This window comes from Pongo pygmaeus, chromosome 11, assembly GCF_028885625.2.
Source record: "Pongo pygmaeus isolate AG05252 chromosome 11, NHGRI_mPonPyg2-v2.0_pri, whole genome shotgun sequence".
NCBI classification, from domain to species: domain Eukaryota; kingdom Metazoa; phylum Chordata; class Mammalia; order Primates; family Hominidae; genus Pongo; species Pongo pygmaeus.
Window position 1 is genome coordinate 138,972,582 of NC_072384.2, and position 27,306 is coordinate 138,999,887.

At 41.8% G+C, this 27,306-nt stretch overlaps 1 protein-coding gene across 12 annotated transcripts in view; it reads left to right on the forward strand.

Annotated features, from left to right (window-relative positions):
* Window positions 1–27,306, forward strand: part of TRAF3IP1 (TRAF3 interacting protein 1) — a 78,307-nt gene that overhangs the window by 37,314 nt on the left and 13,687 nt on the right. The window contains exon 17 of one of the 12 annotated variants that reach the window (XM_063648191.1): window positions 2,363–2,895. The exons of the other annotated variants lie outside the window; for them this stretch is intronic. Coding sequence (XP_063504261.1) covers window positions 2,363–2,377 — 15 coding nt within the window. The 3' untranslated portion in view covers window positions 2,378–2,895. Of the gene's footprint in view, window positions 1–2,362; window positions 2,896–27,306 lie in introns of those variants that run through there. 12 annotated transcript variants of the gene reach the window in all.

Here is a 27,306-nt window from a genome sequence, read left to right on the forward strand (position 1 = left end):
TTCAAAGTATCCTCGGAAGAGTAAATTATTTCAGATTGGTAAATCTTTTGGCTTTAGAAGATAAAAGGAAAAGTGTCCTTTTTTGGTGAACATCTGCTGCTTTGAAAAAGAGTGGTTAGTGAGAACTTCAAAGTCAAGGGTGATGTATGTTACAGTTAGGGGAAAATCAGCAAGTGTCTGTGTGATTTTCTTTAGGATATTGATAAACATCAGACTTAAATTTAACTTGGTCTTCTTAAAACATTTTTGTTACTTTTTTTTTTTTTTTGAGTCGGAATCTCGCTCTGTCGCCCAGGCTGGAGTGCAGTGGCGCGATCTCGGCTCACTGCAAGCTCCGCCTCCCGGGTTCACGCCATTCTCCTGCTACATTTTTTTTTTTTTTAATAAATAAAAATGTGGCCAGGCACAGTGACTTACACCTGTAATCCCAGCACTTTAGGAAGCCGAGGTGGCCGGATTGCTTGAGGCCATGAGTTTGAGATCAGCCTGGCCAACATGGCCAATCCCCTCTCTACTAAGAATACAAAAATTAGCTGGGCATGGTGGCGCACACTTGTAGTCCCAGCTACTCAAGAGGCTGAAGCACGAGAATCGCTTGAGCCCAGGAAGTAGAGGTTGCAGTGAGCTGTGATTGCACCGCTGCACTCCAGCCTGGATGACAGAGCAAGACTGTCTCAAAAAAAAACATGTAGGAAGAGCCAAAGTTGTTTTTCCCCCTGCCCCAGTCCTGTTCCCCCGAGGGCAGTCCCCAGGATGAACTTGGTGTGTATCTCTACTTTGGATGTGCCTCTTGTTGTTTTGTGAGTTTCTAATGTCACCTTAGTGTTGATCTGTTATGCAGGTTGCTTTCTTCATGCAGCATGTTTCTCTCTCTCATGTTTTGATACATATAGATGTAGTTTATTCATTTTAATTGAAGCCTTATAGTCCATTATTTGCTTATTAATTACTCTATTGATGGACATTTAGGTTTCTCAGCCATTTCCTTTCATAAACAATGCTTCCATGGGTCCTCTGCATGCCTCCTAGCGTTCAAGAGCCAGTGTCTCTTCCAGCAGGAACCAGGCCACTCTCTGGAAAGGGTCGGATACAAATACTTCAGGCTTTTTGAGCCAGATGGTCTCTTGCAACTATTGAATTCTGCCGATGTCGCATGAATGCAGCCACAGCATTAGACCATGTAAATGAGCATGTGTGGCTGTGTTCAATAAAACGTACTTTACAAAAACAAGGTCCAGGCTGTGGGCTATAGTTGACTGATTTTGGCTTTGGGGGCTATGCCCAGGCTTAGAAGTGCTGTGCCAGGAAGTACACAAATCTTTAGTTTCACCAGATAGGCCACTTTCCTCCTCAAAGTGGCTGCACCAATTTATTCTCCCAGTAGAATGAACGTCTGTTTCCAAACATCGGTGCCAATGACAATCAAGATAGTGAACACACGCATCATCCTCCACAGTGTCATGTGCCCTTGGTGAACCCATCCTCCAGCCCATCTCCGTGTTCCCCATTCCCCACGCCCCACCCCCAGCAGCCACCCCTCTGCTCTGGTTTACTGTGCTTTAGTTTGCATTTCCTAGAATTGTGTTTAAATGGAATCATGTGATGTGCACTCTTTTGAGGTTTTTTTTTTCAGTATGGCCGTTTTTACTCAGCATAATTATTCCGAGATTTATCCATGTTGTTGCAGCATGTATCCATAGTTTATTCATTTTTATTGCTAAGTAGTATTCCATTGTATGGATATACCACAGTGTGTTCATCCATGTATCAGTTGATGAACATTTGAGTTGCTTCTAGTTTGGACTATTATAACTAAAGCTGCTGTGAACATTCATGTTCAAGTCTTTGTTTTGACAGATACTTTCATTATGTTTTGTCAATACAGTAGAACCCCTCTTATTTGCAGGCAGTATGTTGCATGACCCCTAGCGGATGCCTGAGACTGTGGATAGTACCAAACCCTGTATATACCATGTTTTTTCATGATACGTTCTGATGATAAAGTTTACTTTATGAATTAGGTTCAGTAAGAGATGGACAATAACTGATATTAAACAGAACAATTTTAACAATATGTCAGCACCACTCCCTTGTACTTAGGGGCCATTGTTAAATAAAATAAGGGTTACTTTAACACAAGCACTGGGATACTGCCACAGTCTAGACTATCTGATAACTGAGAGGGCTACTAAGTGACTAACAGGTGGATGGTGTGTACAGTGTGTATATATACTGGACAGAGGGATTATTTATGCCCTCGGCAGAACTGTGCAAGATTTGATCACCCTACTCAGAATGGTATGCAATTGAAAACTTATGAATGAATTGTTTATTTCTGGAATTTTCCATTTAATATTTTCAGACTGCAGGTAACTGAAACTGCAGAAAGTGAAACTATGGGTGGGGATAGGACTGTTGTACCTAGAAGTGGGACTGCTGAGGCATACGGTAAGTGTGTGCTTAACTTTTTCCGAAACTGCCAGACCATAGGGCTGGGTGCTGTGGCTCACACCTGTAATCCCAGCCCTCTGGGAGGCGAAAGTGTGAGGCACTTGAAGCCAGGATTTTAAGACCAGCCTGTGCAACATAGGGAGACCCTATCTCTACAAAAAAACAAAAACAAGGGTTGCCAAACTGTGTTGCAAAGTGGTTGTATCATTTTGCATTCCTACCAGCAGTGTATGAGAGTTTCAGTTCCTTCACATCCTTGTCAGCACTAGGTACGGTCAAACTTTAAAATTTTTCAGCCGGGTGTGGTGACTCACACCTGTAATCCCAGCACTTTGGGAGGCCGAGGCGGGCAGATCACGAGGTCAGGAGATTGAGACCATTCTGGCTAATATGATGAAACTTTGTCTCTATTAAAAATACAAAAAAATTAGCTGGGCATGGTGGCACACGGCTGTAGTCCCAGCACTCAGGAGGCTGAGGCAGGAGAATCGCTTGAACCCAGGAGGTAGAGGTTGCAGTGAGCCGAGATCGCGCCACTGCCCTCCAGCCTGGGGGACAGAGTGAGATTCCGTCTCAAAAAAATTTTTTTTTCATAGTTGTAATTTGCATTTCCTTAATGGCTAATGATGTTGAATATCTATCCTATGGTTGTATATATAATATATAATGACACCCTTGTGTCTCATATGTTGTAAATATTTTTCCAGTCTATCACTTGTCTGACTTTGCCTTTTTATTTAAAAAACTTTTTTTTTTTTTTTTTTTTTGAGACAAGAGTCTGGCTCTGTTGTCTAGGCTGGAGTGCAGTGGTCTGAATCTCAGCTCACTGCAACCTCTCCCTCCCAGGCTCAAGTGATCCTCCCACCTCAGTCTCCCAAGTAGCTGGGACTATAGGCACACGCTACCACACCTGGCTAATTTTTGTATTTTTTGTAGGGGGTTTTGCCCTGTTAGCCAGGCTGGTCTTGATCTCCTAGGCTCAAGCCATCCTTCTGCCTTGGCCTCCCAAAGTGAGCCACTGCACCTGGCCAAACTTTTCTATTTTGATGTAAAATTTAAACAGCCTTTTTCTTTATACATTATTTATTTTTTTTTCTTTTTGTTTTGGCCAAGAGTTTAAGGTGCAGTTATGCTTTATTTTTGATTTGTCTGAAAAAGCTGTCCTATCCTGGTTGTAAAGGTAGTCTCTAGTTTAGTTTTCTTTTTCGTCTCTAGGTCTCTGCGTGGTCTGGAAGTGTGATTTTCTGCTGTGTGGTAGCCAGCCTAGGCTTCCTTACCCTGCCTTTGTACCCCCACCTCTCTAGGGAGCCCAGGTGCCACGTGTTTCCGGGCTCTGCTGTGTCTCTCCTTGTTTCAGCACTATGGTTTTACCTCTGGGAAAGCCTTTCTAAATGTTCCTCCACTCCTCCCCCACTCTCCGGGTGGTCTTGATTGTGCGTAAGTCTTTATGGCTTTATATAATTGTGGGATCAGTTTGTGTGGTTCCATGAAAAACCCTGTTGTGATTTTGATTGGAATCGTATTGATCTTCTCTTGACTTGACTTTTACCACTAACTTCCACTCCATTGCCTTGCCTGTCTTTGTAGCAGAACGCCTTAGAATAATCGCTTACCTTTTGCTGTCTACAATCTACCTCTTCCCACTGTCTCCTAACCCCATTCCAGGGAGGCTGCTGGCTCTCCACCTTCGTCCAAGTTGCCTGAGTTGCCCTCGGCAGGGTCACCTGACCTCTCAGTTGTTATATCTGCTGGTTACGTCTGTGTCCTGCGACAGCACTTTGATGCTGTTGGCCACTCCCTCCCTCCTTGGCGTGGCCTCCAGGACAGTACTCTCCTCTGGTACCCCTCCTGCCAGGCCAGTCCCCCTTCTCTCTGTCCTTTGCTAGTTCCTCCTCTTTTCATTCTTTTCTTAGTATCACCATCTTAATGTTATTAGCTGTCCTTTCAAAATTTTTTTTTTTTTTTTTACTAAGTCAGCTTCCTTAGTGGTTATATTCCATTTTTCTGCTTTTTCTTACTTATTTTGGTAATTAATGTTTGAGTCCATTAGGTTTAGATTTACCTGCAAGCAAAAGAAAGCTAAAACATGAGTGGCTTAAATGAGGTATGAAGTGTTTTATCTCATGGGTCAGTCTAGAGGTAGCCATCCAGGTGGCAGTGACCCGGACACCTTCTGCCTCATTCCTCCACGGCATGATGTGCCCTCCCTTCCTCAGGGTGCCTCACGGGCCAGCATAGCTTCAGCTTCCAGCCAGCAGGAGGGAGAAAAGGGAGGAAGGAGAAGGCCTGCGCTCCTCCTTCAGGATATTTACGGGAAGCTGTACAGCACTTCCACTTAGATTATGTTGGCTAGAACTTAGTCACAAAGGAGACCAGGAAGTGAAATCTCCATTTTAGGCATCCATTTGCATAGCCAGAAATCAGGAATTCCATTATCACAAACTAGAACGTGTCAGATTTTCTCGGTGCCTGCCGTGCTCAGAAAATGGTAGTGCTTGCAAGGCACATGGGTAAGTGGAAGAGGCTGCCTCCCTGGCTAGAGGCCGAGGGTTCCTGGACCCAGCACACGTCTCACATGTGGGCTGCACACAGTGGCGGGAAGCTTTGCCAAAGCAGAGATCAGAAACAGGGTCGACCAGCTGTCTCTTCCACAGTGTTTCTCTAGGAAATTGTTTATTTCATTCATGTCTTACAGTCATGGCATAAAGATGTTTGAAGTAGCTTTATGATTTTAAAATATCTTATCTATACTTAGTTTTTCTTCCCAAAATTTTGTGTCTTTTTATTTCTTGGTGAGACTTTGAAAAAACTATTAAAATAAACACTCTCTAGCAAAGAATCAACTTTCGGTTTTATAGATATTCACTTTTGTTTTATTTGATTAATTTCTACTCTGTTTTTCCTTTTAATTTCTTTGGGCATTGACTTTTCCTAGTCTCTTGAATAAAACACACAGCTCCTTTATTTTGAGTCTTTATCATTTTAAACCTACATATATTTAAGATTGCACAGCCCCTTTTAAGCTTGACTTCTAAATTCCTTGAATATTGAATTTGATATTGAATATTAAAAATTCCTTGAATTTTAATATGAAGTACTTTGTTACAATTTTAACATATGGGCAGTTGGGATTCTTTTTTTAGTTTTTTACACATAAAGATTTTTTAAAGTCTTTTTAATGATAATATCTAATGTAATGAAATTGATTATTTGGAATTGATGAGACTTTTAATGTGGCCTTTTTGGTGGTCAGTTTTGTAAGTGTTTCAAAGTGCTTGCAAAGCTGCTTACTTCTAGACATACTTCAGGCACAGGCTTCCACATACCCTTGTTGATTTCACAGAGAGGCAAATGTAAGAATATATCCTCAGGCCAGGTATGGTGGCTCACACTTGTAATCCCAGCACTTTGGGAGGCTGAGGTGGGCAGATCACGAGGTCAGGAGTTCAAGACTAGCCTGGCCAACATAGTAAAACCCTGTCTCTACTAAAAATACAGGAATTAGCCGGACATGGTGGTGTGTGCCTGTAGTTTCAGCTACTCAGGAGGCTGAGGCAAGATAATTGCTTGAACCCAGGAGGTGGAAGTTGCAGTGAGCCGAGACCGCACCACTGCATTCCAGCCTGGGCAACAGAGCGAGACTCTGTCTCAAAAAATAAATAAATAAATAAATAAAAATAAAAATATATCCTCAAAGCATGTATGCTGAATTTGTCATCATTATCGATTTATACATATTATCATAGTAATTGCTTATTTTCTGTCTGTCTCATTAAAAAATACAAAACAGGTGTTTTCTCTGCTTTTCACATAAATTGTGGTATGCCCTTCCTTAGTCTTGATACTTTTTATTTTTTTGGAGGATTTTTTCAATGCTAAAGAAATGCATATTTGTAATCTGGGCCTCTCTCCAGCCTGTCTTTGAAGTTGCATTGGAAGTAAAGCCATTTCTTATTGTACTAATGGACTTGAATAATACGTTATAGAATAAATATGTGAATCAGATTGCTTTAAGCGTTTTCTTCATAATCCTGACTTTTTTGCTCTCTTTTCAAGAGGAAATATAAACTTTGTTAATGGTAAGATAGTAGCTCCTGCCAGCATTTTTTTTTCTTTCTTCAGGTTTATGAAGAAGTTTTTGAAAAACCATCAAAAGAACCATTTTATTACGGTGTTTCTTACGCTTTCTAAAGGTTTATATATGAAGATACTTTAGGCTAATGGCCAACAGTTTCAAAGACTGTTCACTCACTTTAAAGTATTTAAATACTTCTCACTCCTAATTTTTCAGTCTCCTTTTACATGATCTTCCCTTTCTCTTTTTCATTTTATATCTAATTATTAATAAATATGATTTTTAGATGCTTTTTCTTTTCATTTAAATTTTTTATTTTGAAATAGCTATTGGAGTACTTCTTTTTGTAGATTTCCTTCTCTCTTCATTTTAAGGTTTTGTGACTGCTCTCTTCTCTACTTTCTTGATCGTGTAAACCATGGCTTGTTCTGGGACTGCTAGAGGTCACACCCATATCTTGTCCTGGTGAGAGCACGTGGGCATGTATTGAATTTGACCTGCATATATGTTTTTTGTTGCCATTCTGAAAGAAAGTTGTAATAAGCAAGCAAATATTGCTAGAATGACTAGCATGGATGACTGTCTTAAAGAGGCATTTATTTGGGAATATAAGAACTTCTTGTATCTTGAAATGCCTCTTGATGGATACAGTGACCTTACCGTGAACAAGTTATGTTTTAATTAAAGTCAGTGGCATGTAACAAATAGTATTTAGCTAAATTGTTGATGAAAGTCAGGGATTTGAGTCTTAAATTATTTCACTTTGGTGATGGGAATAGATCCTCAAATTTCTTTTTTTGGTAGGTAGATGGTGCAGTTTCATCACAAATACTATAACTCTTTCAGAAAAATGCTATTCAGAATCTCTCCTTACCTGAAATTCTACACCTGACAACAGTATTTTTAGTTTGGATATTTTTGGTCCTAGTATTATTGGATTTTTCCTTTGCTAGGAATATTGTTTCCATTGAAATTGTTGTTAAAGAAATAAAAATGGGCCAGGTGCGGTGGCCCACATCTGTAATCCTAGCACTTGGGAGGCCAAGTCAGGCAGATCACTTGAGCCTAGGAGTTAGAGACCAGCCTGGGCAACATAGCGAGACACCATCTCTACAAAAATTAAAAACAATCAGATGTGGTGGTGCATACCTGTGTTTCCAGCCACTCGGGAGGCTGAGGCAGAAGGATGGCTTGAGCCCACAAGTTTGAGGCCGCAGTGAGCCAAGCTTGCGCCACTGCACTCCAGACTGGGTGATAGTGTGAGACCTGTCTCAAAAAATAAAAATAAAAATAAAAATAAATAAATAAATAAAAATAAAAAGAGACATACTCTGTTGGTAAGACTTTAATAGTTAAATTGGGAATTACTGAAATTGATTCTAATCGTGAAGGGTTATATGGTGGGATTTTTTATTTGTTTCTTAGAGGTTTAGTTTTTGTTTTTAAAGAAATAAGGTGATAGTTTTATGTTCCCCAGTAAAATCTCTGAATGCAGTATCTTACAATATGCAGGCTGGAGATTTTAAGTTTTGGATATAAAATTTGTTACCACCCCATTATCTTATAAAAAATCAGACACTGGCTGGGCGCGGTGGCTCACACCTGTAATCCTAGCACTTTGGGAGGCTGAGGCGGGCAGATCACAAGGTCAGGAGATCGAGACCATCCTGGCTAATACGGTGAACTCCCATCTCTACCAGAAATACAAAGTGGTGGCGGGCGCCTGTAGTCCCAGCTACCTGGGAGGCTGAGGCAGGAGAATGGCGTGAACCTGGGAAGCGGAGCTTGCAGTGAGCAGAGATCGCGCCACTGCACTCCAGCCTGGGCGACAAAGCAAGACTCCGTCTCAAAAAAAGAAAAATCAGGCACCAGCTATGTCATTTAAAATATTTATAAACATATGCGATGGATGTATTATAGACCACAAAAATGGTTTGGAAGCCATTAAAATATTACATGTAGATGAACTTTATAAAGATAAGTAGGAGGAGATAGGCCTTTTCTCTATAGACAAAGTTCATGATAAGGATAAAATATGAGTTCTTTTCCTGAAAAAAAATTAGATACACATATAAATGACCTAAGAAAATTGTATTATAAAAATGTGTTTAGCTGTATTGTCACAAACATTTCCAAATTGATATGCCCATTATCTTCTGGTTCATGATTACTCAGCGAATGATAATATAATCAATAAAGATTTTATTTTTACGAAAATGTCACTGAAATTCATATTATGTCCTCGGTTTTTTAGATTTTAGTCAATTGTGGCCTGATAGGTTATTTCTGGTCTTAATTTCGCCAGTACCCTTTTCTGTGCTTTGCGTAAAAAAAAATCTTTAGTTTGATTGGTTTTGACAGCCTGCCTTGGATGTCCATTCAGTTTCTAAGTAGTGTAGACCATGGTGTTTAAATACACTCACTGTGACACGTTAATGGATATATGAGGGAATGATGTTATGTTAGCCCCAGGATGAAAATTAGTGGAGGCTGGGCGTGGTGGCTCACACCTGTAATCCCAGCACTTTGGGAGGCCGAGGTGGGCAGATCACTAGGTCAAGAGATCGAGACCATCCTGGCTAACAAGGTGAAACCCCATCTCTACTAAATATACACAAAAATTAGCCGGGCGTGGTGGCACGTGCCTGTAATCCCAGCTACTCAGGAGGCTGAGGCAGGAGAATCGCCTGAACCCGGGAGGCAGAAGTTGCAGTGAGCTGAGATCACACCACTGCACTCCAGCCTGGGCAACAAAGCAAGACTCTGTCTCAAAAAAAAAAAAAAAAAAGAAAAGAAAAGAAAAGAAAATTAGTAGATAAGGATTAGAATTAAATAGAATTTAGTCAAATTGACTACTAAACAATACCCCAGCTCAGTGGAGAGAAGTGTAGGAGGTATCTGAAGAGCAGTAAGTAGAGAAATCGAAGGGGATGTGGCACAAGTTCTGGAAGCCTCAGCACCCTGCAACAGAAGACTGAAGATGTGGATCTCACTAGTTTGAAGAGGTGTGAAGACTTTAGAAGCTACCCAGTGAGACATCATGAAATTGTTAAAATCTGTTAGTCATTAGGCCTTGAAAGGAATGGTTTAGAAACGACCTAGCTGAGTGAGTGGGCTTGGGCCTTTGGTGCGCGCTTGGCATGGGCTGGGGTCCCCTTAGCATGTGGCGGTGGCGGTGGCTGTGACAGCTCTTGCTCCTCATGGGACTGAGCTGTCTCAGAGAGACTGTGGGACGCGGGAGAGACCGCAGTGGGACCGACAGCCTGCGCCACCGAGCCCTCTCTGTGCAGGGCTTCCCACGCATGGCCTCCTGCACCTGCACCACAACTCACTGCTGAGGAAATTGAGGCTTAGGAGAGTCTGAGTCCCTCGCCCAAGGCCTTGCACTCCAGAGCTTGGATCCAAACTCTTATCTAGCCCCAAAGCACAGGTTCTGACCACAGGAGGGAGCAGCACGCGCAGCTCTAGCATGCCCCGGGCCCAGAGCATGTGCTTCCCTGTCTCAGTGTCGGGTGGGCGCGTTGAGCTTCTTTTTTTGGAGCAACTTATTTCGAGGATGATTTTAATCCTTAAATTGCATATTTCTTCAGCTTCCCTTTGAAAAAAAAGGGAAATTTGTGTTTTTAAAAAGTCTTCGTTACTATTTTTGTCCTTTCCAAAACATATTCACTTGTGCTTACTGTTGTGAGACACATGTATTTTTTAGTTCCCATCTATTATTCCTTGCTGTCTGTTTCTGACCTGAAAAGCAGCTTCCAGTGAAGAGCTATCACTAGAGGAACAGGACTTGGCTGAATGAATTAGGTTTTATTGAGTTTTTAATTTAATGTGGGTAAAGCAGGCTCAGGAGGGCTGAAATGGACGAAACAATGGCACAACTTTATTACTTTTCTCCAGGGTATGGATTATAGGGGATATTTTAGAGTAAAGAAAAACTAAAATTTTTGGCATTAAAATGCTTCGATTTCCTATTTATAGCAGTGATGCATATATAATTTTTCATATTGGAATATTATTAAGGTTTTTCTGATTGAAATCTCCGTACAGTTTCTTCTGGCCAGTAGATTTCCTCCATCCCCAGATGTGACCCCTTTTAGACTAATAAAGCCTGTTGATAGTACTTACAATGCTTGTCACAGAGGGCAGGACTGACATTCACTTAGTGAAGGGCTTGTGTTATACCAGGCTTTGCTCTATGTAAGTTTTATATTTTCAGGAATATTCTTAAATCCCTTAAAGAAAAAAATGAAAATAAAGTAGAAATACATTTATTTTAGATATTGTTATTAATAATTTTTTTTTTTTTTGAGACGGAGTTTCACTTTTGTTGCCCAGGCTGGAGTGCAATGGGGTGATCTTGGCTCGCTGCACCCTCCGCCTCCCAGGGTCAAGCAATTTTCCTGCCTCAGCCTCCCTAGTAGCTGAGATTACAGGCGCCTGCCACCATGTCCAGTTAATTTTTTTTTATTTTTAGTAGAGACAGAGTTTCACCATGTTGGCCAGGTTGGTCTTGAACTCCTTACCTCAGGTGATCCACCTGCCTCGGCCTCCCAGAGTGCTGGGATTACAGGTGTGAGCCACTGCGCCTGGCCATTAATAAATACTTTGTAAATAAAATAGACTTATCTATACTCTTACATGATGCATCATGTTAGTTTTTAAAACTTGGGAGTAATTTCTGTATATTAGTATTTTGGGTTCTGACTAGGTTTCTAGGTAGCTTAACAAAGCTTTTATTGTACTACAAGTAGAGTTCATTTACAGTAATAAATGATAGAAAATAATGCTGTTATTTTAATAGTAATAACCAAACCAAGCAATTAAAGTAAATATATATTTTTAACAATTTTAAAATTAGCTTTCTAAGAAAAGCGGGTTTAGAAGCAGGCAAAACATTCTCTTGTGAAAGACACTTTTGGGAACTTCAGATCCTTCAGAGATTAATGATAGTGATATTAAAAGTGGAGCGTGTTCCACTGTCTTCCATGTGGGAACTTTCTGGCTCTGCTGCTTTTTGTTGCAGAAGCATCCGGTCCAGAATGAGTTAGGTGTTTTGTAAGTTTCTTTCAGTCTCAAACAGTCTGTGCTCTTCCCTTGATTTGGCCTTGACAATTTTGAACAGTACAGCTATTTTCCTGACTGGCCCTCGGTTTGGGTTTGTGTGGTGTTTCCTTGTGATTAGAGTCAGACTTTGCATCCTGGGCCGAAACCTTCCAGAAACGAGGCTGTGCTACCTTTGCCGCGTCCTGCTGAGTGGTTCAAGGTTTCAGATTTTTCCTGACTGCACTCTCTGTGGCCTCTCGATGAGGATGCTGTCTGCCAGCTTCTCTGCAGTCAAGCCGCTCCTTTTCTCTTTGTAATTACTAGCATTTTGGAGGAAGTACTTTGTACGGTGGAAGTACCCTGTGCTTCACTAAGTTTAATCATTCGTTTGTATCATTATGGGCTTGTGCCTTCCAGTTGGACGCTGTGGGCTGTAATCTCTACTGCCATGATTTTCATGCGCAGATGGCCTCAGATTTGGCTCTGGAGAGCTCCTTCAAGCTGGCTTTGTGTCCTTTCAGCCTGTGCCCAGCATTCTTTGAGCTGTTCCTTGCTCTCTGGCTCATCGTGTTCTTTCCCTGCTCCAGCCCCAGAATCAGCCATTTCCCCAGGAGACCTGGGTCCTTTGATTGGAGAATGGAGTGTTTGCCGCTTTTGGAGGTTCAGTGAACAGAGCTAGAGGGGGAAAATGTTCATGTCTGTGTTTGTGTATATATGCGTGTGTGCATGTCTGTCTGTCTGTATGTACATATGTGAATGTGTATGTGTGTCTGTGTAAGTGTGCATGTGTATACATGTGTATGTGTGCATGTCTATATATGTGAATGTCTGTGTATGTGTGTGCATGTGTGTATGTTTATGTCTGTTGTGCATGTCTGTGCGTATGCGTATGTGTGCGTGTCTGAGTGTATACATGTATACGTGTGCATGTCTACATGTGCATATATGCATGGCTATGTCTGTGATATATGTGTATGTGCATGTCATGTGTATGTGCAAATGTCTATGCCCTCCCAGCCTGGTCTCCCTGGCCATGTGGGTGCCCTCTTCCTCCTGTGCTGGGCTGCTGCCTCCATTCTCCCTACCCCCAGCCTAGTGTACATGCTTCCCTGGCATTGCCCACTTCACGGCTTCAGGACCAAATGGCTCAGGAGGGAAGATCAGTTACTGACTTTCCACTGGAATGGGCATCTCATAAGGTGAAGACCAGTGCCTCTCATCTCGCTCTCGTGGCTAGCATAGCAGTGGACGTTAAGTGCATGTCATCAACTGTTGAAGAGATGAATTTCATCGCCAGTTGAACAGCAGTTAGAAGAGAAAGGGGGAGGTGGAAGGGAATGAATGATAAAATGTGGGGAAGCACTTGCCAGAGGTGAAAAACGAAGCTATGTGCATTTAGGGGAATTATGGACATTTTTCATGCTGTAGCCTCTGGTGAGCCCCATGCTAACACCAGGGGGTGCTTTAAGCCCATCACGAGGCCTCTGAGTGCTAGGGAGCAGGCATGGTTCTCTTGTAATGTAGTTTTCTGCCACAATTTGGACATTTGTCGTTTGGACAGTAATATAGATTTCTAAGTAAAATGTGATAAGAACGAAGTTTACTAGCTTTCTGATCTCAGTTAATGCGACATTGAAAGTATGTTTTTTAGGGGTGCTTTGTACTTTTCATAAAGAGCATGAAGCTTGACCTTCTATGAGTCTGCACTTGAAAAGGGCTTTCATGTGCCAGGTAAAAACGGAACTCACAATATTGGCAGTATTGTCGAGATCAGGTGTTTTTTTTTTTTTTTTTTTTTTTGAGGCGGGGGGGGAACAACCGAAAACAGTCCTACAAGTATATTGTACATCAAGAAAAAATAGGTTCTTTTGAAAAGAACCAAAGTCAGATTTGCTGTAGACTTCTCTGCAGCCCTAAATGCCAGAAGAAAAAGGAACAGTTGCTTCAACATTTGGAGAGAAAGAAACTGACCCAAGATTCTTACTATTTAGCTAGATTGTCATTTCATACATAAAAACAGTGGAAGACACATCCAGATAATGCAAGAGCTCAAAAAAAGATTGTTCTTGTGTTCTTCTTGGGGAAAAAATTGCTTAGAAAATAGAGATATCTAGATAACTAAGAAATTGACAAGCAAACATCAAAATGAAGCCCCACACCTAAGCCTAAGGAAATCCTGAGTGTGGGCCTGGGGTGACCAGCACAGTGGCCACTCGCCCATGTGGTGGGGGTACTGGAAAACTGACGAATCCCAACTGAAATATATTCTAAGTATAAAACACACACCAGATTTCAAATATGATGTTGGAAAAGAAGAATATAAACTATCTCATTAGAAATTATTATATTGATTACATGTTGAAATGATTTTGTATATATCACATTAAATAAAATTTATTGAAACTAATTTCATCTGTTTCTTTTTACTTTTAAAGTGAAGCTAGTAGAAAATATTAAATTACATATATGGCTTGCATATTTCTATTGGTCAGCATTGGTATAGGTGAAATGAATTAAAATTGATTATTGAAACTGATTAAGCATATAGAATTGAGTATAACTACAGAATTGAATGCAAAATCCCTAAACTAATTCTTGAAAAAATAGTTTTGTGGAAGAATAACATAATAATAATAGATGGTAGGGTTGAGGGAGTCAAGGGAAGTAAAATCACATTAAAATAACATTCATTTAAAAGTTTTTTTCTCTACTTTCTTTTTCATTTTTATTATACTCTAAGTTCTAGGGTACATGTGCACAACGTGCAGGTTTGTTACATAGGTATACATGTGCCATGTTGGTTTGCTGCACCCATCAACTTGTCATTTACATTAGGTATTTCTCCTAATGCTATCCCTCCCCCAGCCCCCTACCCCTCAACAGGCCCCGGTGTGTGATGATCCCCGCCCTGTGTCCGTGTGTTCTCATTGTTCAACTCCCACTTATGAGTGAGAACATGTGGTGTTTGGTTTTCTGTCCTTGTGATAGTTTGCTTAGAATGATGGTTTCCAGCTTCATCCATGTCCCTGCAAAGGACATGAAGTCATCCCTTTTTTATAGCTGCATAGTATTCCATGGTGTATATGTGCCACATTTTCTTTATCCAGTCTATCATTGATGGACATTTGGGTTGGCTCCAAGTCTTTGCTATTGTGAGTAGTGCCATAATAAACGTACGTGTCCTTGTGTCTTTATAGCAGAAATGATTTATAATTCTTTGGGTATATACCCAGTAATGGGATTGCTGGGTCAAATGGTAATTCTAGTTCTAGATCCTTGAGGAATCACCACACTGTCTTCCACAATGGCTGAACTAATTTACATTCTCACCAACAGTGTAAAAGCATTCCTGTTTCTCCACGTTCTCTCCAGCATCTGTTGTTTCCTGACTTTTTAAATGATTGCCATTCTAACTGGTGTGAGATGGTATCTCATTGTGGTTTTGATTTGCATTTCTCTGATGACCAGTGATGATGAGCATTTTTTCACCTGTCTTTTCCCAGTTTTCTCAGTTTTCCCAGCACCATTTATTAAATAGTGATTCCTTTCCCCATTTCTTGTTTTTGTCAGGTTTGTCAAAGATCAGATGGTTGTAGATGTGTGGTGTTATTTCTGAGGCCTCTGTTCTGTTCCATTGGTCTACATCTCTCTTTTGGTACCAGTACCATGCTGTTTTGGTTACTGTAGCCTTGTAGTATAGTTTGAAGTCAGGTAGCGTGATGCCTCCAGCTTTGTTCTTTTTGCTTAGGATTGTCTTGGCAATGCGGGCTCTTTTTTGGTTCCATATGAACTTTAGAGTAGTTTTTTCCAGTTCTGTGAAGAAAGTCATTGGTAGCTTGATGGGGATGGCATTGAATCTATAAATTACTTTGGGCAGTATGGCCATTTTCACCATACTGATTCTTCCTATCCATGAGCATGGAATATTCTTCCATTTGTTTGTGTCTTCTTTTATTTAGTTGAGCAGTGGTTTGTAGTTCTCCTTGAAGAGGTCCTTCGCATCCTTTGTAAGTTGGATTCCTAGGTATTTTATTCTCTTTGAAGCAATTGTGAATGGGAGTTCACTCATGATTTGGCTCTCTGTTTGTCTGTTAATGGTGTATATGAATTCTTCTGATTTTTGCACATTGATTTTGTATCCTGAGACTTTGCTGAAATTGCTTATCAGCTTAAGGATATTTTGGGCTGAGACAATGGGGTTTTCTAAATATACCATCATGTCATCTGCAAACAGGGACAATTTGACTTCCTCATTTCCTAATTGAATATCCTTTATTTATTTCTCTTGCCTGATTGCCCTGGCCGGAACTTCCAACACTATGTTGAATAGGAGTGGTGAGATAGGGCATCCTTGTGCTGGTTTTCAAAGGGAATGCTTCCAGTTTTTGCCCGTTCAGTATGATATTGGCTGTGAGTTTGTCATAAATAGCTCTAATTATTTTGAGATACGTTCCATCAATACCTAGTTTATTGAGAGTTTTTAGCATGAAGGGCTGTCGAATTTGGTCGAAGGCCTTTTCTGCATTTATTGAGATAATCGTGTGGTTTTTGTCATTGGTTCTGTTTATGTGATGGATTACATTTATTGATTTGTGTGTGTTGAACCAGCCTTGCATCCCAGGGATGAAGCCGACTTGACCGTGGTGGATAAGCTTTTTGATGTGCTGCTGGATTTGGTTTGCCAGTATTTTATTGAGGATTTTCACATCAATGTTCATCATGGATATTGGTCTAAAACTCTCTTTTTTTGTTGTGTCTCTACCAGACTTTGGTATCAGGATGATGTTGGCCTCATAAAATGAGTTAGGGAGGATTCCCTCTTTTTCTATTGATTGGAATAGTTTCAGAAGGAATGGTACCAGCTCCTCTTTGTACCTCTGGTAGAGTTTAGCTGTGAATCCGTCTAGTCCTGGACTTTTTTTGGTTGGTAGGCTATTAATTATTGCCTTAATTTCAGAGCCTGTTACTGGTCTATTCATATATTCAGCTTCTTTCTGGTTTAGTCTTGAGAGGGTGTATGTGTCCAGGAATTTATCTGTTTTTTTCTAGATTTTCTAGTTTATTTGTGTAGAGGTGTTTATAGTATTCTCTGATGGTAGTTTGTATTTCTGTGGGATTGGTGGTGGTATCTCCTTTATCATTTTTTATTGCATCTATTTGATTCTTCTCTCTTTTCTTCTTTATTAGTCTTGCTAGTGGTCTATCAGTTCTGTTGATCTTTTCAAAAAACCAGCTCCTGGATTCATTGATTTTTTTGAAGGTTTTTTTGTGTCTCTAGCTCCTTCAGTTCTGCCCTGGTCTTAGTTATTTCTTGCCTTCTTCTAACTTTTGAATTTGTTTGCTCTTGCTTCTCTCGTTCTTTTAATTGTGATGTTAGGGTGTCGATTTTAAATCTTTCCTGCATTCTCTTATGGGCATTTAGTGCTATAAATTTCCCTCTACACACTGCTTTAAATGTGTCCCAGAGATTCTGGTATGTTGTGTCTTTGTTCTTATTGGTCTCAAAGAACATCTTTATTTCTGCCTTTATTTCGTTATGTACCCAGTGGTCATTCAGGAGCAGGTTGTTCAGTTTCCATGTAGTTGTTCGGTTTTGAGTAAGTTTCTTAATCCTGAGTTCTAATTTGATTGCACTATGGTCTGAGAGACAGCTTGTTGTGATTTCTGTTCTTTTACATTTGCTGAGGAGTGCTTTACTTCCAGTTATGTGGTCAATTTTAGAATAAGTGCGATGTGGTGCTGAGAAGAATGTATATCTGTTGATTTGTGGTGTAGAATTCTGTAGATGTCTATTAGTTCCGCTTGGTCCAGAGCTGAGTTCATCTTCACTTTCTTTATGGTGTCTTTCAATGACATTTTAAAGACATTTTTAATTTTAATCAAACTTTTCAATATTTTCTCTTATGGTTAATGCTTTTTGCGAGTCGGTTAAGAAATCCTTCTGTATTCCAAGGTCAGAAAGATATTTACTCTTCTTAAAAAAGTAAAGCTTTGTTTTGACACGTACATGCTTAATCCACCTAGAATTGATTTTCCTGTATTCTGTGGGACAGAAGTGTAGTTTTTTTCTCTCCTCATATGGATAACCAGTTTTTCCTCCTTTCCCCATTGATCTGCAATGCTGTCTCTGCTGAATATGAAAGTTCCATATGCGTGGAACTTTTTCTGTGTTCTCTGCCCCAGAGGTTAGCAAACTTTTTCTGTAAAAGGTCAGGTAGTAAATATTTTCAGCCATGAGAACCACGTAATCTCTGTTGCCACTACTCAACTTTGTTATTGTAGTGTAAAAGCAACCACAGACAATATATAAATGAATGAGCGTGGCTGATTTCCAATAGGGCTTTATTTATTTATGGACACTGAAATGTGAATTTTGTATAACTTTCATGTGCTGCAAAATATTATCCTTTAACTGGGTTTTTCAACTATTTATAAATACAAAAATCTTTCTTAGCTCATGGGCTATAGAGAAATCCAGGTGGTGGGCTGGCCCACAGGCTGTAGTTTATACTGCTCCACTGGCCCGCACTGATACCACCCTGCTCTAATGACTGTAGCTTCATAACAAGGCCTTGTGTCTGGTAGCAAAGCCCCTGATGCCTTATTCCTCTTCTTCAGCTATGTTTTGGCAATTATTGGTCCTGTCCACTTCCATCTACATATTATAACCTGCTTATTGAGTGCCGTGAAAAACCCTCTTGGGATTTCAGTTGGAGTATTTATGAACAAAACTATCTCTCCATTTATTTAGACTTGCTTTAAAGTCTTTTAGTGAATGTTTATAATTTTATTTGTTAAGGTTGTTCATATCTTTTGTTAGATTTATATGTGTGTATTTATAGTTTATCTGCTATTATAAATACTGTATATTTATTTAAAATTGTTTTCTAGTTGTTGGTTGCTGGTAGATAGTAATGCTGTTGACTTATAACCAGCTTCATTTAAAACTGTTTGCTTTAAACATGTGTCTGTTGAGTCTTTTGTGTTTTCTTCGCTGTAATAGCAGCAAACACCTAATAGTGCACGGTGTGCAGGCTCTGTTCTAAGACAGCTAATAACATAGGTCATAGTGAGATTCGGGCACTGTTGTTACCCATTTTGAAACTGGGGCATCCGGAGGTTAAGGAACGTGTCTGGGGCTGTATGAGTGGTGAGTGGCAGAGGAGGGATTCAAGCCCAGGCAATCGCACCCAGAGTCCATGCCTTTAGCCCAAGCTCCGCACCATTGTCTGTGTCATCTGAAAGTCCTGATGGCTTCATTTCCTTCTTTCCAGTCTTAGGCATTTAATTCCCTCTTACTGTTGCATTTCTGTGTCTAGGCCCTCTGCTAGAGTAGGAATAGTAATGGTGATTGTGGGTAACCTCGTTTCCTTCCTTCCTAATTTTCTTTTTTTTTTTTTGAGACAGGGCCTCCCTGTCACCCAGGCTGGAGTGCAGTGGTACAATCATGGCTCACTGCAGCCTTGCCTTCCTAGGTTCAGGTGATCCTTCCACCTCCCAAGTAGCTGGGACTGCAGGCGAGTGCCACTCTGCCTGGCTAAGTTTTTGTAGGTTTTCCCCCCCCAACTGTGGGGCTTGGTTATTAATGCGTGTTAAATTTTACTAAATGCTTTTTCTGGGTCGATTGAGATGATTCTATTATATTCCTTAATTCGCTATATGACACTTGTAGCTTTTCTAATATGAAACAGTCCTTTCATTCCTGGGATCAAATCAATTATGGTATATTATTATTATTTTTAATCCACTGTTAAGAGTCTGGTTACTAATTAGTATTTTTCCATTTATATTCATGAATGAAATGGACCCATAATTTTGTTTTCCTTGTATGATCCTTATTTTTTTTAGTACCAAGGTCAAGAATGAATTGAGGATATTCTTTGTTTTTATCTGTTCTGGAAGAGATTGTATATGATTGGAATATATTTCTTGACAATTTGACAGCTTCACATGTAAAACCACCTGAGCTTGGTGTTTCTTTGTGGGAAATACTTAAACCATTGTTTTCATTTTTGTATTAATTATGAGAGTATTCAGGCTTTTTAAAATGTGTTTTCGAGTCCATTTTGACTATCAGTTTTTTGAAAATTTTCAAGCTTATTGGAAAAAAGCTCTTGCTAGAACTCTTTAATATTTGCTCTGGATGTAGTTTAGTTTAATTTAGTTTTTTTTGTTTGTTTGTTTTTTTAACCAATATTACTTAGGCATTTTTCTTTTTTTAAATATATTTTTCCAGAAATTTGTCTGTCTGTCTAAACCACTGGCTTTTGGCTTTGTTGTTGTCTTTTTAATCTTTATTTTTCTTTTCATTGATATCTCCAGTTTTATTTAAATTTTCTTCCTTCTCTACTATTTTTCTTTTTAAATTTATTAAGTTGGACACCTAAGTTACTAGTTTTTATTTAGCCTTTTAAGAATCTAATGGAAACTTGTTTTATGACTATAAATTATCATGTTTTAAAAGTTAGCATTCATTCATTCACCAGCCATCTGGCACCTGACATGTGCTAGGCACTGTTCTTGGCATTCAGTCAGAAACGAATGACAAGGTTAACAACTGTCTTTATGGCAGCTGTTGAGATGTTCCTATAGTAATAGACTTCCTAATGTTGAACAGTTCTTACACTCCTCAAATAACCTTTGCCTGGCCATCATCTATTATTTACCCAATATAAAACTATATTTAATTAGCTGACATTTAAAAATAGAACTTCATCTCTATATTAAAGTGGAATTGGCCTGGAGTTTTAGAGAGAGAGAGAGAGAGAGTGTGTTTAGGTTTTAGAATCAAGGTTATGTCCATTTTATAAAATTAATTTGGGACCCTGTGTTTTTTCCTAGGCTCTAGAACAGTTTAAGTCTGATGGGCGATCTGGGTTAAGGGAACTTTGAGGCTGGGCACTTTCTTCCCAGTTTGGTCCGAAGCCGGGACCCCCCAGGCCCCAGGCTGCTGGGTCAGAAGCCTCTTACTCACCATCAACTTGCAAACCCAATACCACGAGGCACTCGAGCGGTTTTGCGGCCAGTCTTTGCTGGCTAGTACCAGGTTGCTTCTGCTCTTGCCTTCAGGGCAGGCGGGTCAGGAGTAGAAAGGCCCCGGAGGGTCCGGTCCTTCTTTGGTGCTCTCCGTGTGACTCAGCGTTCGGTCCCCACCTCAGGCAGCCTGGCGCTGATGCTGATGCAGCCGCCCTGTGTCACGTGCTCAGCAGAACCCCAGACTTGTTCTCCTTGTTTCCTGTCGACTCACTCTTTGGTCGTCTGTGTGTCACTGGGGGCTTGTTTTCTTGCAGTCCAAGGTTACCTGGAGGCTTCTGGTCTCTCTGGCCAGACAGCCCCACCCCATTTAAGTCCCTGCCCACGAGTCTCCTCTTGAGAGAGGCCTTTCCTGTCCACCTAGCTGCGTGGGGCCTCAGCCGCACACTCACCGTCTCTGACCCCGGCTCTGCTATCCTCACAGCGTTGGTCACTGACTGAGACCATGCAGCTGGCTGTCAGGATGCTGGTGGAGGGAAGAGTGAGGAGTGCCACCTTCAGCAGAACTCCTCATTCTGTCTGCCTTGGCGGCCACAGACACCTGCTCCCGTGAAGGTGGCAGCGTGGTGTCATCGCTTGGGTATTTGGAACTTGACCGTCCTGTATGTGAATTTTCCTTTGCTCATCCAGTCCTCAGACTCACTTCTTCTATTCATAATTAATTCTGTGACACGTGTTTTCTGCCGAGGACCTCCGACCTCGTGGCCACTTCCTGCTGCAGGTTTAGATGGTGGTTTCCTCCCCGGCTCACATGCCAGCCCTTCAGTTCAGTGGGTCTCGTGTTGCCCAGTAACTGCCTTTTATAGCTGGTGTTTTTGGAGTGATTAAATATGTTAAGAATTTAGAAGGCAAAATATGTAATAATAACACTGGAGCCAGAATGATAAGGAAATACTGTAGCAATAGGCTCAATAGAAAATGATTAATATTTTAGTAAGACATTTAAAATAGCAAATCCAGTTAGTTAGTACAGAGATGGAAATAAAAAACAAAATAATTGAATAATCCCCTCACTGGCCATTTCCAGCATTGATGGAGAAAGACAATTTTAAAGTCCATTTTAAAACTTAGATTCTTTTGCTGCTGCTGCCTATGACATGGAAAGGGATTCTAAAATGTAGAGAAAGTGAACTTTACAACCTTATGTCCTTTGAAATTTGCTTAGAGGTTCATCTGCTCAGAGACGTCTACATATTAGAACCATCCAGAGAGTGTTTCTGAAATGCTGGTGCCCAGGCCCCTCCCCTCTCAATTAGGGTCAGTCTCTGGGCAGGTGCTGACACTGGGTGTAAAATTGCTCCCCAGGTGACTTCGTGTGCAGCTGGATCCCTGCGGTGCCTTCCAGCTTCTCAGAGGGCCTCTCCGAGCCCTGCAGGAACCAGGTGGAGAAGCTGCTTACCTGGGTCCTTTGGTTCCTGTGCACAACGACTGATCCTGTTAAACCCAGAAAATATGGTGTCTTCATGCACAGGAAGGGAAGGGCCTCTCCCCCGGGTCCCTGAGTGGAGGGAGTGTCCTCTTGGATTTGGCTAATTTGAACAGGAAGCTCTGCAGTTGAGGCAGATCTTGCAGTATCCCCCTAACCGATAGGAAACACGCACTGCTCCCCGGCCCAGTGGCCCACCCCGGCCACATACAGCATCTTCTTCTTGAGCATGTGGATGGACTTGGAGGCTTGTTTCCAGGCTGTTGTGGAAGAAGCAGATCCTGCTCTTCCTGAGCTCAGCCTCACCCTGAGCAGCCTCAGTTACCTGTGATTCACCCCACCCCCCAGCCCCAAGGTGAGATGATCCCAACAATATTTTAAAGGAAATGCCTGCATCACACCTTTTTGTCTTTGAACTCCTGAAAAATCAAAATAACAGTAGCACTGTTGTAAAGTGATTAGAAGAATGCAAGAAAATGAGGTAAAAGCATGTTAGCAACCTTCATTTTCATGAAGGTGTGTGAGTCAATGTTTAGATGTGAGTGCTGTAGCCATAAAACAAGGATGGAGAGCAAGGATCCTTCCTGGGAATATATTCCATAGAGACTTAAGTTCTTTTGAGTGCTTGAAACCAGTTTTTCCAAATCTCTATTGAGTCTGACTCATTTGTTTTGGTTTCCTGAGGATACTCTCAAAAGGCTTCATCTGTCCTATTTACAGAATAACAACTATTTTTCTTGCCACAATGACGGGATTTGGGTAGGATGCTTGGGTTTTGTTTTTTTTTTTTTTAAATTATTTATTATTTATTTATTTATTTTCAGAATTCTGTTTCCATGGAACTCCTGGGTCAGCTAGGGTAGCTTGAACCCAAGTTTATCTTCCCCCTCTCATAATCCCAGTGAAATGAATGGAACATAAAAATGGGGCAAAACCAGTGAGGGTTGCACCTGCATTCCAGAAACTTTAAAAAAGTTTCTTTGGGACTTGCAGATGGGGCCGGATTTGAGAAGGGCCTGTAGGGCCCACTGAACCCCACTGACACCCTTGGAAGGGGCCATAGGCATGGGTGGCGGGTGGGGTGCTCTTTGATTCTTGTTCCCTGCTGTGGCTCAGTGGCATTTGGAAGTGGGCCCTGAGGAGCTCCCAGGTTCAGGCAGGCTTGCTACCACGCTGGAAGCCGGGAAGGTGGGGGCCAGTCCTGTGCCTGCAAGCAGCACTGTGTGGAAGGATGCTGGCCAGGGGCTCCTCCAGTCACTGAAGAGAGATGGACTGAAGTTCCCTTGTAGACACCACCCTGATGGGCCACTGCCCTGCACTTGTCCCTGATGGGATCCTCGAAAATGGATATCAACATTCATTTGCACCACTGTTCCAGGTAGTGAGCAGAGAGAGGGTTCATGAAGCACCCCACATGAGCAGAACTGACGGGGACCTTTGAGGAAAGCTCCTCGTGGGCGTGGGGTGGGATACTTCTGTAAATACGTTCATCATGCTCTACGAATTTAAAAAATGCCAATGATTAAGTGAAAAACAAAAAAATGACATGAAGACAGGCTGAGAAGGAAAGGGGCTGGCGGGTAGGAAGCCACAGATGGGGAAGAGGAGCGCGCCGAGTCAAGGAGGGACTGTTACGGAGGCACACGGATGTGATCATAGGAACAAAGTATTTACCTGAAGCCGAAAAGAAGCAGAATCGACACAACAGAATAAGCAACCAGTGATGTTTGGGGCAAACTTGAGAAGCCTTCCCAGAATATGAAGGAGGAAACACCAACGCCATGGGGACATGTGAGAGAGGAGATGACAGAAAGGGGACAGAGAGCCTGGGTGTGATGGTTGGCATTCATAAGGAGGATACGAAAACAGGCGAAACAGATGCCACGGTGGTTCTCCTGCATGGAAGACCTGAGTATGCAGACAGGAAGGCACTCCCTGAGTGTCAGCTAAAAAGTACCAATATGATACTGAGACACATCCTGGTGGAATCGTTGACTGTCAAGGATAAGAAAAGAGCACTGCAAAGGACCCAGCCAAAAAAGCTGATGAAAGAACAAAAATCAGATTGACCGCAAACTTTTGCAACATTAAATGTTGAAAGAATCCAGAAAAATTTCATGATTGTAAACGAAACATTGCAACACAAGAACTTTATTTAGCTGCTGAAGTTGTCATTTGCATCTGGAGGCAGTGAAATGGTGTGTTCAGATCAGCAGGTCGGGGAGGATGAGGGGGGATGGAGGACATGTGGATGTCTGCCTCCAGGCAGGCCTTTTCCTGGGAGCTGCACGTCTTCCCTTGGCACCCCATAGAGTCTGAGGCTCAGCAGCTCACAGTCGAGTGTCACCGGCTTCCTCCCAGACAGACCTCCTTTGCTGGCTCAGCATAGGGTATCACTTTCCGCCAAGTTGCTCAGGAGAGTCCCACCCCTCCCTGCCCCTCCACTTCTCATAAAGCAAGAAGCCTGCATGCTTCTCTCTAGTCCTGCCGCCACCCTCTCCTACCTCCATCGGTTCCCTGGACAGTTGGTCACAAGAGCCTCCTTGCCTCCTCTCTCTCTCCCCCAAGTTGGAAGCCAAGTGTTTTTATTAAAACTTTGATCTCATTAGGTTTCTGTGCTCCTGAAATCCCTTTGCTGGCTTTTTATTGCCCATAGGATCAAGTCCGAAATCCTCACCACTCTCGGGCTCCAGCCACCTCCCTGCCTGTCTCTGCACACTGTCCTCCAGACTGCAGCCTTCCCTTGGCTTCCGGAACCTGCTGGTGGTTTTCACCTCTGAGGAAGTCTGCACCCAGCTCTGCCCTTTGTCTGGAATACTCACCCACTATAGGCCCACCTGCTGTAGGCTGCCCTCCACGCAGTCTCCTACCACCCAGACTGTGTGGGGCTCCTCTTCCATTCCCCCATCTCCTTGGTGTCTCGTTGGCAACTTGAATCAAACTTGCAGGTCTCTTTTCTGACTAGATTGTGAGAGTCCCAAGGGCAGTGGGCCCGGGCCCCGGCACACAGTAGGTGCTCAGTAAGTGCTGTGACTGTGTGGCTGCACATAATGGTGCTGTCCAGCATAGGCCTTTGGAAACTACCTATTAATGAACAATCTGCATTGAGTCTGTCAGTCACCATCCAACAGGTGAATGCTCACTGTCCCACTGCACAGATACACCGTGGCGTTTCCCTAGGCCCCTGCTGACTTTGGTGCTGGTGTGGGTACAGGCTTTTGCTATAATTAGAAATGCTGAGATGAAAAATCTTGCCCACGTATTTTTTGGCACCTCTCTAACATTTCCTAAGGGTAAATCTCAGAAGTAGAATCTTGGGTCGTCTAGATTGTCAACATCTTTCTGTCCCATACCTGAATGTGTTCATTTCCTCATTCTAGCAAACACTGGACATCTTAATTGATTTTGGATTCCTTGCTAGGAGCTAAACCCGTTTTATTACTTTTCATGTTGCAAATTGAGGTGAATAACTTTTTGTTTGTGCTAGTTGCATCTCTCTTTTTGTGAATTCCTGTTGTTATTCTTTGCATGGTGTTCTAGTTTAGTCTGTTTACATTTAGTGCAGTTGTTGATATAGGGAGGCTTAAATCTGTCATCTTGCTCTTTGTTTCACATATCTCCCCTTATGGTTTTTGTTCCTCTTTTGCTTATTTCCTGCCATCTTTGGGGTTGACTGTTTGTTAGTTTTCTACTACATTTTGTCCACTGGCTTGTTCTCTGATTCCGCTGTGGTCTTGCAGGGCCCCCCATCTGGATGCATCCTCCTTGGCTTAATGGCATCCTCCGCTCCTCCATGTAGACTCAGCTCTGTGCCCTGGTCAGGCTGTCATCCCCAAACAAGATCTGGGGCACTGGTGGGCTGGCCTCCTGAGTGTCCCTTGTCTCGGGGCTCTCACTTGTATGCTGCCTCCGCCCACGGCTGACAACAGTTGCCTCTGATCTTTTGTTCTGTTTTACACTTGTTTGCTAGTCTGGTTTCTCCTTTTCTAATCTGTCCAGAATCAACCTGATAATGTATGTATGTATGTATGTATGTATGTGTATATATATACATACGGAGTCTTGCTCTGTAGGCCAGGCTGGGGTGCAGTGGCGTGATCTTGGCTTACTGCAACCTCTGCCTCCTGGGTTTAAGTAATTCTTCTGCCTCAGCCTCTAGAGTAGCTGGGATTACAGATGCGTGCCACCCCGCCTGGCTAATTTTTTGTGTGTGTGTGTATTTTTTTTTTAAAATACATTTTACCATGTTGGCCAGGCTGGTCTTGAACTCCTGACCTTGTGATCTGCCCGCCTCAGCCTCCCAAAGTGCTGGGATTACAGGCGTGAGCCATCACGCCTGGCCTGATATCCTTTAAAAAGGATTACAGAATCCTAAAACTCTATGGCTAGAATGGACTTTAGAGATTTCATTTCGGCAAAGATGAAGAAATTTGAACAAAAGTTAAAGTTAAGAATTACTAGTAATTTTTTCCTAAAGCATGTATTTTGTTATATAATCAAAAGTGAGATAGAATATATTCTAGGATTGAAACTCTGTTTCCTATTAGATAAATATATTTGTGACTAGTTCCCTTAGTAGTTTCTCCAGTATTTTTTCCTTCTTCATGTAGCCATGGCCAGGGAAGAGTCAGTCATTTCAGTTAAGAAATTCAAATCAGTTGTAGCTTTTTATTTTTCTTTCTTTCTTTATTTTTTTTTTTGAGATGGACTCTCACTCTGTCACCCAGGCTGGAATGCAATGGTGCTATCTCGGCTCACTGCAATCTCTGCCTCCCAGGTTCATGCCATTCTCCTGCCTCAGCCTCCCGAGTAGCTTGGGACTACAGGTGCCTGCCACCACGCCCGGCTAATTTTTTGTGTTGTTAGTAGAGACGGGGGTTTCACCGTGTTAGCCAGGATGGTCTCGATCTCCTGACCTTGTGATCTGCCTGCCTCGGCCTCCCAAAGTGCTGGGATTACAGGCGTGAGCCGCCGCGCCTGGCTTGTAGCATCTTTTAAGTGTTGACTACTTACCTTACATTTAACCAAGAAATTATTCCTGAACCGGATGAAATCACTAGTCAGTGTACTTTCTCTTAAAAATAAATGACTCATGCAAAATTCAATATCCTTTATACTGAAAACCTGTAATGAACTAGGAATAGAAAAATACTTCTTTTTCATGAGAGAGAGAAAACACCTGTGTCAACAGTCAACGTCGTATGTAATAGTGAGTGGCTGGAGATATTTCTACTACAGTCGGGAACAAGGGTGAGTACCATGACCCTATTTAGATATT